Source organism: Notechis scutatus, chromosome Z, assembly GCF_049901735.1.
Source record: "Notechis scutatus isolate UNSWTSFEM ecotype Mainland chromosome Z, rNotScu1.2, whole genome shotgun sequence".
Classification (NCBI taxonomy): Eukaryota; Metazoa; Chordata; class Lepidosauria; order Squamata; family Elapidae; genus Notechis; species Notechis scutatus.
Genome location: NC_142025.1, coordinates 97,523,370 through 97,536,782, shown reverse-complemented (window position 1 = coordinate 97,536,782; position 13,413 = coordinate 97,523,370). Strand labels below are relative to the sequence as shown.

Below are 13,413 nucleotides of genomic sequence, written 5' to 3'. Positions count from 1 at the left end.
GAACTTTCTGCTTAACTACTTGGTCTTATATTTTGTTTTTGTTTTGTACACTGGTTCAAGAAATCGGCACTTGGGGCTACAATTCTGAACCTGGCACTGAAAGGCACAACATCAGATACCCTGTATAAGAAACTGGCTTATTTGCTTTCCAATGATGGGCAGCCAAAGAGAATCCCATGATGAGCCTGAGAAAGTACAGGGAAGTGAGGGTTTTTTTTTTTTTAGTTTTTTTTTAAAATGCTTGTTGAAAGGATTAGATTCCCTATTTTACAAGGCAAGCATGAAAAGCACCCATCTTTTAAAAGCCCCTAAGCATCAATAGCTGCATAGATAGAAGCTGGTGTGTCTCATTCTCTCTGCTTTTATGAATTCTTAATATCTAGAACAGTTGACTCTGTCCATTTGTTATAACACAACAGAATATTTTTTTAAAAATATTTGAAACTACAGGTTTTTAACTGATATAGTATAGATAGCATACAGCTGCTGAATTGCTTTTGGGAGTGAAAAGAGGATTTCCTACTACTGGAAAGAGTAATAGAAAAAATAGTTATTAGGGGAATGTTTGACACCATTTTTTATTAATCTTCAACTGCAGTGGAAAAATATAACCTTTTACAAGTGCCATCCTGTGTAAGCTCAAGTCAGTATATATATATATATATTTATATAATTTTTTCCTTTTTTGAAGTGTAGCAAGACTAACCCCATATCAGAACCAAATAAAGAGAACAAATAGGCCAAGCGGTTTCCAAATTGTACTTTTATCTTTTTTTTTTCCGTTGCTTTGTTTGAACATTGAATGTCAATCTCATTTTTGCAATCCAAAATATTTCCTGAAAGGTTTCTTGTTTGTTTAGGCTTTTTAAAAATTCTTTGGCACAATTATGTGTGGTTCGGGCTATTTTGTTCACACCAAAAGGGGTTTTGTCCCTTTTGGTTGTTTTTATTATTACGAATTAAAAGCAAAGTTATATTGTTTCAAAGCTTCACATCCCATTTGGAAAAACTGATCCTAATCTCTCCACTAACATGTGAGAGTCTTCTGGACACTACCCACCTCCCACCCCACCCAACCCTGGGTTTCTACATTCACAGTTGAACAAAATTCATGAAGGAAAGGCGCTTTTTAATAAACAAGATTGTGAAAAAAGTGTCACGACGGGAGCTTTGAACATCCCAGCTAGAATTCCCTAAAAAGAAGCCCTACATGGGGCAACTTCTCTTCCCCCCTCCCCCTTCAAATCTCTTGCTTTTCTGCCACTTCAAGTAGACTGAACTTGTTAGTTTATGAAATGCAACTGCTAATCTCTTCAGTGTTTCTTGTGGGAAAGATTAACTGCAATTGAGAATGTAGATACTGCCTCATTCACACACACTCATTCTTGAAATAAAATTCTTCACCCCTCCTATTTTTCTTGTGCACTGACAGCGTTGTGCAGCTAAAAACTCTCCTCCCTCCCAAGAGGTTAAAAGGTTATGGGTTGGGGACCCCCCCCCTTCTCCTCTCTAGCAACGAAAGCCAGACCTTATTATATGAGTACTCAAATTGAACCTGAAGCTAGCTTTTCTCTCTCCCAGACTAAGTAATCTTCCTCTTCACTGGCCAAGACACAGAATTAGTCCTTGTCTCTTGTCAGAAGAGACTGCACTGAAGTATAGAACTCAATCATTTTCTACTTCCTGGAGGCAAGCGATGACAAGGTTTTGTTGCTACGCAAGTCAGTGATTAGCTCCATTAACAGCGGTTCTGCCATTTGCCGTGGCTGGATTTTCACCGTGGTGTGTTTAAGCCTCTCACTCACTCATCCTCTCATTCCCAAACACTCAGCATCCGTGCACACTCCTCACTTCGGGTTGGGTTTTTTTCCTCAATAGATTGGAGAATTCCAGTGGGGGTCTCAGGTGTCATCCCAATGGTAACAGATCTGTAAGTGAAGAAGAATAAGACAATGTAGTGTAATATAAAAAGAGACACTTGCATTTTCTTCAGTAATAATAAGATTGCTTCATTACTAGTTTTTTTTCTCCCTATTAGAAAACTTCAATTTGTCGTATTCTGCATATTTCTTGCAATTTTTAAAAGAATTTAAAAACTTTTAAAAAGAATTTTTGAACTGGAGGACACTGAAGACAAAGGCCATGGAGATGACAATTCATATGCTAATTCTTGCACCATTTAGAAGCTTGTTCGGTGGGAATTAGCATGTATGTACCTTACATTAGTTCTCTGAACTTCTAATACAAACTGAATAGCTCAGTTTGCTTTAAAGAACAAGAAAGTTGGAGCCTTCTCACCAAGCTTGATTCTTCAATTTTCTCAACTCTTTAGTGGCCCAGGTAGAAAGGGTTTTTGTTTTGGTCGTCTTTGATCTCCTTCCTTCAGTTAGTAGTTCATGTATCATGGGCCTAGCTTCTACCATCTTGAGGACATCTTTCCCAAATGCTGTGCACAAATCCCTGTAAAAAACAAATATAGAGAAACTCGCAGTATGTGTTGTGGGTAGTTCAAAGTTTCTTGACTCTTTCAAATTACGAATGCTGCTCATTCCACCCCCCTGCAGTCACATTTCAGATGCTTGGCAATCAGCTCACATTTACAAGTAGTTGCAGGAACCTGCTGATCACAATTTGCATTTTTTTGCTATTTCCCAGCAGAAAGTACCTATTGAGTATGGTGGACTTGCTTAATTACCATGCAGTTTGCTTAAAAACTGCAGAGATTTGCTTTATGACTGTGTAAAAACAGTAGTAATACCATATCTGGTCTCAATGGTGCCTCAATCTGTGACCAAAGTTCTGGATCCATTGTGATAATAAATCAAAAATTATTTCCATCCACAAAGTAAATTACTGCAATGTACTTTATTTGGGGATTTCCTTGAAGACCCTCTGGAAGTTGCAACTGATCCAGAATGTATGCTCAATTACCCCAGAGACTCAGGCAAGGGAATGGTAAGACAAAAAAGGCACAGCCTGCAGCAGGATAGTAGGCAGGGCAAGATGCTCACGAGTAGGGCTCCTCCCTGGTTTCTTGGGTTGTAAAGGAGATTGGGGTGGTAGTAAGTACTGTACTTTCAGATTCTGTCAATGTAGCTTTACAATGAAGTAGCTCATCTGCTTGTTTCCCTACCTGCTTTGTTCTTCAAGGCCACTAGCCAGCTATATTGGCTTCTGGGTGGAATTCAGGATGCTGATTATCACCTCATGGCATGGGGCTGGGTTATTTGAAGGACTGCTCATCCAAGTAGACTTGATAGGAAGAACTCACTCTGAGTCTCATCAATTAAATAATGCATCTAATGGGACCTAGAATGTAGGTCTTGTTCAGCACATGAACTCTGAACAACACTGCTCTCCCCCAAGATTAGATTTGTGGTAACCTTGCAAGCCTTTTGGCAAAGCACTGAAAAGCTAGATGTTTTCCTGAGCATGAGGGTGGGAAACCAGGGTGACTGGAGCACTGCCACTGCTTGCATTTGACATACATACATCTGACATACATTATAGAATCTATAGCATATGAATCTCATAACAATGATATTGTTTTTATTGGTTTCATATGTTGTGAGCCACCAGTTTTATATCTGTGATATGTACAGCATATAAATTAATTGAATAAATAAGTGCAGGAGGGCCTTGATTGAAAACCACTTGTTCAGCAACTATTCAAACTTACAATAGCGCTGAATCAGTGGTAGGTATTATCAGTCCTCGAAATTCTGGCTGTCAAAGTGCCCCATGATAGTGTGATTATGATCTGGTTGCTCAATGGCTTGGATTTCCAAACATCATGGCATCTTGCGGTAATGTCAACATGATTTACTAACTTTCCTGTTGATTTCCCAGAAGCAAAGTCAATAGAGAAGCTGGCAGGAAACTGCAAGTCATGGTCACATTAACTCTTCACTTAATATACCCATAGTGATTCACTTAATGACTAGTGATTTGTTTAACTATGAGGGGATGCTAGAACTGTTTCTAAGCAGCAGTCACATGCCTCACTTTACAACCGTATCACTTAGTTACAAATCACAGTCCCATTACTAAACAAGGACAAAAAGAATTTAACAGAGTAGTGTTATGGCAATTTAACAGATTTAAATTTTGATAGTGGGCCAATATTAAATAGTGTTAGAGGTTTGATAAGGTTAAAAAAGCTCTTGGTAAAGTATATCATCTTCATAAGAGGCGAGACTGTGACCCAATACATCATAAATCTTCAGCATTTACCCTATCAGTCCTGCTGCACAGGCTACAACTCCATCACTATGATCTTCATCTGTAGCAATGTGGTCAATGAAAGACAAGATGAATTCTACTCTAGGCTGCACCAGCATCACATCCGCTGGAAAGAAAGCATAATTTAGTTTTATAGTGTTATATTATGGGCTTATTTATTTCTTCCTATCAATAACAACAATTCTGGAAGGTTTAAAATTCTGTTCAACGGATAGACCTAACTTGTATCCTACAAAAATTACATTCTTTTCTCCGACATTGCTTTCATACCTTCCTTCTACCTGCTATCTTAAAACTGTTTTAGTGCTCATATAAAAATTGATATATGTCTTACATAAGAAGTACTTGAGAGACAAGGGAGATACAGCTTTGTGACTGAAAACTCAAAAGCTTTTAACCACATAGAATATTTTCACTAACATTTATTGGTTAGTGCACTAGAACAGATGACATTCATAAATTTGTGGGGTATAGGAATATAGCACTGGGGTTTGGTTAGAAAACATGTTTCTTTTGCCTCTAACATTATCTATTTCACATTCACAACTCCTTATCTTATGTCAATTGATTTTAATGCAGGTTAACAGTTGAGGAAAAGAACCTTTTAATTTTTAAAAACCTGACATACCCTATTCCAAAAGTAACCGTCTAAAATTGTGTATTGTATGCCATTTTAAAGTAAATTGAAGAGAAAGGGGGAAAAACTCAAAGATATTAACCTCTACAAATCTCACAACTCTTGTTCACCCTGTAATATCTCATTTATTATTCTGAAAACTTCTGATTTCTTAGAATGGGCTGGGTACACATCAAACTATTCCTAAAATATATTCTTAAACAGGAAACATTAAAGGATGAACTCAGGCAGAGGTTCTAAATGAAACCTAAACTAAAAGTAACAACTGTGTATGTACATGTTTTATTTCAGAAAAGATTTGGTTTTTTTAAATAAAAATATAGATGCAAACAAAGGCCATCTGGTAACTAGGGCACCAGTTGTAAAAATATAGTTAAATGCCACCAAAACACCCTGAAACCTCATACAAGGAGCAATAAAGAATGCAACCATGTTTTCTAAGGTAATAGCTCAATCTTAAAACAAGGCAAAATATGAAGCCTTGCACTGACAATTTCCCATTATTATTAAGAGGAGTTAAACATTGGCAGAAATTGAACCTCATGCACAAAGTTTTGTATCTGTAGTACTCAAGGAAATTTTTAAAAAGGAACTTACGATGTACATTCTCTTGATCTCCTTTCAGACCTTGAACAATGCCTGTATATGCTTCCAGACAGGTTTCCCGCAATTCATTCAGGTACTCTACCATGTCATAATCAGACTAAGAACAAACATAAGAGTTACCTGGGGATTATTGTCCTCCCTCTGCCTGTCCATCATCTATCTCAAACATATAGGACCCAAATATTACTCCAAAGGTGCTTTTTCCCCTTCCCTCTCAGAAGAGGGGGAGGGATACCTATCTCCTGCTTACAGCACAGTCCTTTCAGTAGTCCTAAGAAGGTTCCATACCCGTTTATACTCTGCTTTAAATGATTCTGTGGATACAGATAAACCCACAAGTGGCCACAACAACTCTTTGGGTGTATGACTGGATGACTGCAAAAAATATAAATCCTTCCATTCCCCATTCAATTAGGTAGAACTGAATAAGCTTCTTGGATGAGAAGTGAAGCATTTTCAAAGGAAAAAACCCAAGAAAGTCCAGTTGCTTTTTGAATATAAAGAAAAAGAAAACAAAAGAAAGCACTTTTGGGACAACCATGACCTGGATGATTGAGAATTTCCATAGACATTTGATCCAAAAGATTGTTTACCTTATCAACATGGGCTTGAGAAGCTTGCTGTAGAGTATTTAGTACAACGTCTAAGTATTTTTTAAATTCTCCTCCAATTGCAAGAGCAATGTCTCCAAACACTGAGAGAATTTGTGGCTTAACAGACCGATGTACATTTTCATTCTGTAAAATTTTATTCACAGCCAACAGTTTAGCTTTTAGAAATTACATTAAGTTTGATACTTATATTCTATCAGATATTGCCCCCAAAGTGCGAAGGGCTTTTCCCATTTTGTATTAATGAAACTAAAAAGTATTTCAGTTCTCAGCATATTTCTTACTAATTCAATGGACCTCAATTGTCATATACAGATAGGACTGTACCCCCAAGTCTTAGCAACCCAGTATTAACCCATTACTTTAATCTCATTAAAGATTAGCCAACATAATCCATTTAGTGAGCCACAGATGAAAATACATTTTTTTAAAAAGGTAGTAAATGGCATTGCAGATTTCCATATTTATAATTCAAGTGAGAAAACAACACTCATTGGAAAGGTCTTAAGGGAAATCGTGACATTTTAATAATTTAATAATTTTCATAATCTATTTCAGTTTTATCTATACTGCTTCTTTACTTCTTTCTTTGTCAAAAACAAGTCATAAGGTCAAAATCAATGTTTACATTGTTAGGATTTTTTACATACCTTTTACTAATACCCTGTTTCTTTCGAACCCCAATATAAGCGCTTGGCCTTATTTTGGGGTGGTCTTATTCCCCCGTGGGGGAAAGCTGCTCCTCTTATTAGCACTTGGTCCGCGGAACCTCAAGCTGCCGCCTAAAAGAATCCTGGCCACTCTTGCAGCCAATTGAGGCTGCAAAAGCAACAGGAGACCCCACACACTTTGTGTCCCCTTCAAGAACAGTCTTACCTCAACCACTGGTGGTGGTGGGGGCACAGAGCTGCAACCATTGGAGCTGGAGAATGAGGCTGAGGTGGTGGCGGGACATGTCAGGCCAGCACTGGTCAGCCGCTCGTCAGCAGGCCATTCTCCTGGCCAGCTGTCTGGTTGTGAGCGGCACTGGCAGGCAATGAGATGCGCGGCTGGCATGAAGAACAGGGAGGAGGTGGCAGCAGGCAACAAGATGCATAGCCAGCACGAAGAACAGAGAGGCAGCGGGACAGCATGGTGCAGAGTCCTGGGAAGCGTGCATGAGCTTCCAACCATGCTTCACAGGACTCTGCACCATGGCTATGCCGCTGGAACTGGATGTCCCATCACTGCCTCCCTGTTCTTTGTGCAGGCCATGCACCTTGTTGCCTGCCGGTGCTGCTTGCAGCCAGACCCAGCCAGGAGAGCAGCTTGCTGACAAACAGCTGGCCGGCACTGTCCTGATGTGTACTGCTGCCACAGCCTTGCTCGTCATTGGATTTGCTAGTTCCGATGGTTGCAGCTTCGTGCCTCCCACCACCACCCCTAGGTATGGTGAGCCCCAGATCAGGACTCAACAAGGTTGCCTGGTGCCACAGTGCGGCTGGGGCTGGCAAGAGTGTACAAGAAACATCTCTAGGCACTCAGAGAGATAGAAGGAAAGGCAGCTCCCAATCAGCTCAGTTGATTTGCGCGTCCCAATTAAGGGCCCAGCTGCCATTAGCTGATTTGGGGAACAGCTGCCTCCTCCACTGGCCATACCCACCCCCTTCACTAGGGCTTATTTTGGGGGGAGGTTGTATTTAGGCCTACCCCAAAAATCAGGCTTGGCCTTATTTTCAGGACATGTTATTTTGGGGGGAAACACGGTAGATATGAAATTTTATTTTTCTTTTGCTTTTAGAAAAAATTACTCACCCCCAAATTTTCTAATAGAAGCTGCATAACCTCATCACAAAAGGGTAAAATGTTGGATTGCAAAGCCCGGCACAGGTCACCCACTAGTCCAACTGCAGCTAAACAGACCTGCAAAAACAAATATAGCCAATACTTTCATGAGTCATTTTTCACCTCACCTGAGACACCAATCATTATTTCCTTGCCCTATTACAATCCTAGTGGAGCCTACAAGGCAATTCCTCAATTGTGGCAGCATGCTTCAAAGATGCTACAATGTATCTATTACAGATTATGTTACCTTTGCTGACTATATTCTCCAATTTTAGTTTTTCAATTTTGTATGATTGGCAAAGTTTTTCTTTTCCAATATTGTATGCAAATTTTACATCATTTTCCCCTTGTGCAGTAAATTTTATTGGTCTTTCCCATATCTTTCCCAATCTTTTGTACTGTAATTACTATCTTGAAAAACTACTTGCTGTGGTTGCCCCTGAAATAAAAGGTGTTTGACTGAAGAGAATAGTGAAGTCACAATCTTTCTTTTAGAAGATTCCATATTAACTAATGTTATCTTATAATGTTATTTCAAATTATTTTCTTCTTACCATAATCCATTTGCTAATTTGGCTCCTTCTATGATGAATATTCTCCTATTCTGAGATTTTACACATTTTGTTATCCATGAGATATCTTACAGAATAATGTAATTTAAAATTATAAAATGCAAACCTGCTTCTTCCTTTTGAATCTGCAAAAGTTTGAATATTTTGGTTTTCTTCTACTCCAACTAAACCTTTTAATTATTCTTTGCCAACTCTCAGCTTTTGTCTTAAGAGTACAATTAACACTATTTGGAATAAGTTCATCTTGAGTAGAATATTCATTTTTACAATCCCTATCCAAGGAAGTTTTAGATTTCTGTATCAAGCTATTGTTTCATTCCCCCGCCCCACCCACTGCCCAATGATTTATTATAGATGTTCTGATATATTGCATCCTGTGTCAAATAGAGTCCCAAATATTTCACTGGATTTTTTTGTTATTTCATAGTCACACTATATCGTGTAACCCTCTTAGGTTATATATATCTTGTTATCATCTTTCTTTCTTCTCATTAATTCCCTATCGAGAATTACTGAAGTTTTTAGAACTCTTTGGAGCTCATAGACATCAATGACTAACTACATTACGTTTCCACATAACATTTCATTGTATTCCTCCGCTTGAATTTTGATCCTAAATATTTGCTTGTCTTTCCAGATTTTATCTGCAAACACTTCTAAAGCAAATAATAATGGAGAAAGTAGGAACCCTTTTTCTTGTACTTTATTGGAAAACTTGTGAGTGTTCCATCTGCTATAATTTGTCACCAATAAATACTCTCCTCCAAAATTTTAAATTCTAATGTATTCATTTTGTTTAAAAATGGTTGTAAGGACACCCCAAATTTATCAAAAGCTTCTTCTGCATCTAGAAATATTACTGCTGCCTTCCCATTTTGTTGTTGTTGAAATTGATTCTTTGAGCTCTTAAACTGTTATGGGTTTCCTTTTAATTCAGTAAATTCTTTAAACCTGACTCTCCAACTAATGTTCAAATCTTCTTTATCAATACTATATTTAGAATAGAATCTCTTATAAAAATTCTTCAAGTTTTGTCATTTCTGATCTCATGTATAACAATTTATTTCCTTATTTTCTGATTTATTGCAAACCTCATAAGAAGTTCCTTCTTGTAAGCTACTTTGTCTCTCATGTGGTTATCTTTAATAGACACAGAATCATATTTATTTTTAAAAGTAATTCTTTTTGGCATATTTGTAATATGTTTCGAGGCGTTGTTCAACAACCTCTCATTCATCCTCCATTTAAAAGGATCATGGTCCATGTATCTCTACTTCCTTGAGAAATGGTGTAAGAACTTTAGAGATCGAATAGTCAATTCTTGGAAATGTTTGATGACTTGCTCAAAATAACAGCCTCTTGCTTTATGATTTTGTAGTTGGTCTGCTTTGTAACTGTTTTTAACTGATATATATATATTTTGTATTGCTTGCACTCTGCCATATTCATAATTGCATTTTTAAAAGGTTAATATTTTAAACTCTGTTTATACTTCATTTTATTTAGTATTTTGTCTTGTGATTGTTGGGAATTTTTATTTAATACTTTTATTTGTGATGCAATTTTTAAAAACATTTGGTTAAGGATATCTGACTCCTGATTTTTCTTCCTCCTCTCCTCTCCCTTTTTTCTCTCTTGACATCAAGGTTTTCTCACTTTTTCAATATGTTGTGAAAATCTTTTCCAAACACAATCTCCTATTATTGCTTTGTTGTAACCAAACAATTCATTGTATTCAACTTATTCTAAATAATGGGTAATCAATGAGATGACCATTGTTTCTAACAATTTCTCCTATACCAACAGTTTTTTCACTTGCTTAAGCCCCTTAAGTTCTCTTTTCTTTAGCCGCCTTAAAATCTACGAAGAAACCATTCAGGGCATGTTTCCTCTGTCCCTTTAGCTACCTCTCAGATTTTATAAAATTATATAAACTAACTCCATTAAATTAGTGCCATTTAAGTCTGTATGGTATTTGTGATATTTGATTCATAGCTTTTTGTTAACTATTAAATGCAGAACTGTTAGAGTGTGTGTGGGGGGGGTTGCCCAAGGTGGACGGGACTATTATGTTTATAGTCACAAAGAAATATTACTTTATTTGTGCCTTTAAATCAGTGTTGATTCCTGCCAATTGCCTAGACAAGTACTTACAATTTTCTTGGCAAAATGTCAGAAGTGGTTTGCCATTTACTCTTTCTGAGGGCTGAAATAAAATGACTGTGCCTAAATCAATCAATTGGCTTAATGCCTAAAGTTGGACTGGAAGTCACTAGAGCAAACTGGTTCTCTTATTCTTTGACTTGTTCTGTAATAAAATAAAACTCCATTGTTAATATAAAAGACCTGATTTATCTGGGATCATGGAGCCCAAAAATAAAAGCTCTTTAATTGGAGAAGAATTTGTCATTTCAATTTGTCATCCAGGCCTAGACATTACCTCCTTTGATTCCTGGGCATAGGCATTAGATCTTCAGATGTGGAAGTGATCTTTCATGCCCAATATTCTACAACAAATAGGATGGTTTTGGATAACAAGTGATTGTAAAGAGTGTTTGCCAGTTAACCTGAGCAGATATCGGGCTTAGTATGGCAGGAAATTTTATGCTTGCTGTTACTACTGAAACTAAGCAATTTTAATGCTTATGTATAAATTATTATTAAAATTCTTGTCTGCTGAAGAATTGTTGTAAAATATTTTTATTAAAATGTTTATTTTATTGTAATTACATAAATATACTTGAAAATATATATATTGGGGAAAAAAGTATAAATTGAAAAAAATGAATGATTTATACTGCAGCCAGAGAGGGGAGAGGGAGGGAGGGAGGAAGAGACAGAGAAAGAGAAATGTTTCAGCTGCTAACAGCTTCAAGATTCAGTGGTGAGGTTATAGGTTAAAAGAACTTTGTTATATTGACAGCTGTCTATTTTCACAGATCCTAAAATAAAATGACTCCTAGATAGTGAAAACACTACAAGAATAAAAAAGAATGATACCACAATTCTGTCCAAATCCCAAAAATATATTAGAAAAATATATACCACATAATACCAACCAATTGCTTTTTAAGACAAGGAAAAGGGCCTTACCTGATATTCAGCATAATTTTTTAAACCAATATTCAGAAAAGGTTTGAAGGCCTCCATGTACTTGAGAAACTCCCCTCCTAATACTGAACAAAATGAAAAATATGAGATATCTAAAATTAATAAATTAGTACCCATAGCCTAGATGAATTTGTAGCTCTCAAAACTCTAGGGATGTTTATTCACCCATCCTTTTCTTCTTTTGGTAAACCTAGGACTACAACTGGTTATAACAGCAATATTCAGTAAATAGGGGTTAATATAGTTATTCCCATTCCACAACAGGGAAAACATATATAAATTTATTAACATCTCTCATTTTTCCATATCACAACACTAGCAATAATCGCTGCCTCAACCACAAAAATGTTGAAAATTCTACACTTATACCATGTTTCCCCCAAAATAAGACCCACCCAAAAAACAAGCCCTAGCCTGATTTTTTTTTGTGGTAGGCCTAATATAAGCCTTACCTTGAAAACAAGCCTGGGGGGTTGGGCATGGCCAGCATGAGAGGCATGAGCACATGGGGTCAACTGTCCAGCAGCAGTTGCAGCCTGCTGACCCCTTGACGCAACGCAAATACTGATAAGTCCGAGCATGGAGGCAAAGGTGGGAGGGGGAGAAGACAGATGATACAGATGTGCTGCATGGATGCCGGATTCACGGGAGACTCGCAGGAGGCTTGCGCGGAGGCACTAACAGCAGGCAGAGGCATGGGGGGAGGCAGGTGGCCATAGGCAAGCCGAGAGATGGTGGGACGGAGGGAGCGGCAAGTTGGGAACATCTCTGCCTGGCTCTAGTGTGCATTTTTCACTCACAGGGAGACAAAACTTCATGTACTTGCAAAGGGGATGCTTTGAAACAGACCTAATTGCTCCATCTCAAAATGTCCCCTTTGCAAGCACACAAATTTGAGTCTCTGTCCAGGCAAAAAAATGTTTGGTCGCCTATGGAGTGTCTGAGAAAGGAGAAAATTGCTCCGTTCCCAAGCATCCCATAAGTAACCAAACAGTTTTCCCCCAGACAGAAGAATAGCACTTAAGACTTATACACCACTTCACAGTGCTTTCCAAGCCTTTCTAAGCGCTCTACAGAGTCAGCATATTGCCCCCAATAATTTGGGTCCTCATTTTACCCACCTTGGAAGGATGGAAGACTGAGTCAACCTTGACAGACATGACAGAGATTCAAAGCTTTGTTGCTTGCAAAGGGAATGGCTTGAAACGAACAATTAGCTCCATTTGAAAGGGTCCTCTTTAACAAGGAAAGCTTCGTCTCCCTCTACTACTGGTCCCACCCTCTTTGTCCCACTGTCTGCCAGGAGGGCAAAGAGTCCCTGCGAGGTCAGCAGCAGCATGCACAGCCACTTGGCAGGCTGCAAGTTGTCTGCTGCAGCCAAGAGGTGTCCCGGCAGCAGCTAGATCAGCAGGCAGGGCAGATGGAGGCCGGGACATCCCAAGAGCTTGGCCCATTGCAGCCGCAGGAAAGCAGACACTGAGACAAAGAGGGCAGGGCCAGCAGTAGCTGAGCTCCCACTCCCACAGGCCACTGCACTAATAAAAGACCTCCCCTAAAATAAGCCAAAGTGCTTATTTCAAGGCCAAAAGAAAAGAAGACCTGGTCTTATTTTCGGGGAAACATGGTATTTACCAATAAAAACCAAATATACAATCAAGTTTTGACAATGACCTCCCAATGTGTTTTTTTCAAAAATCAACTGCACTTTATTGTTCTAAACATTGTAAGAAAATTGGGAGCAGGCTAATATTTCTTCTGCCTATATGTCAACAATTCCCTTCCCATATTCAACTAGTTTATTCCCAGT

General features: G+C 38.2%; 1 protein-coding gene across 2 annotated transcripts in view; it reads right to left on the bottom strand.

Moving 5' to 3' along the window:
- Window positions 1–745: 745 nt before the first annotated feature.
- Window positions 746–13,413, bottom strand: part of KPNB1 (karyopherin subunit beta 1) — a 49,673-nt gene continuing 37,005 nt past the window's right edge. Inside the window, exons 16-22 of one of the 2 annotated variants that reach the window (XM_026669805.2) lie at window positions 11,589–11,671; window positions 7,891–7,998; window positions 6,079–6,222; window positions 5,477–5,582; window positions 4,234–4,348; window positions 2,299–2,460; window positions 746–1,928 (exon numbers count right to left, since the gene is read on the bottom strand). In XM_026669805.2, coding sequence (XP_026525590.1) covers window position 1,928; window positions 2,299–2,460; window positions 4,234–4,348; window positions 5,477–5,582; window positions 6,079–6,222; window positions 7,891–7,998; window positions 11,589–11,671 — 719 coding nt within the window. In that variant the 3' untranslated portion in view covers window positions 746–1,927. Of the gene's footprint in view, window positions 1,929–2,294; window positions 2,461–4,233; window positions 4,349–5,476; window positions 5,583–6,078; window positions 6,223–7,890; window positions 7,999–11,588; window positions 11,672–13,413 lie in introns of those variants that run through there. The other variant, XM_087947873.1, reaches the window with a different exon arrangement.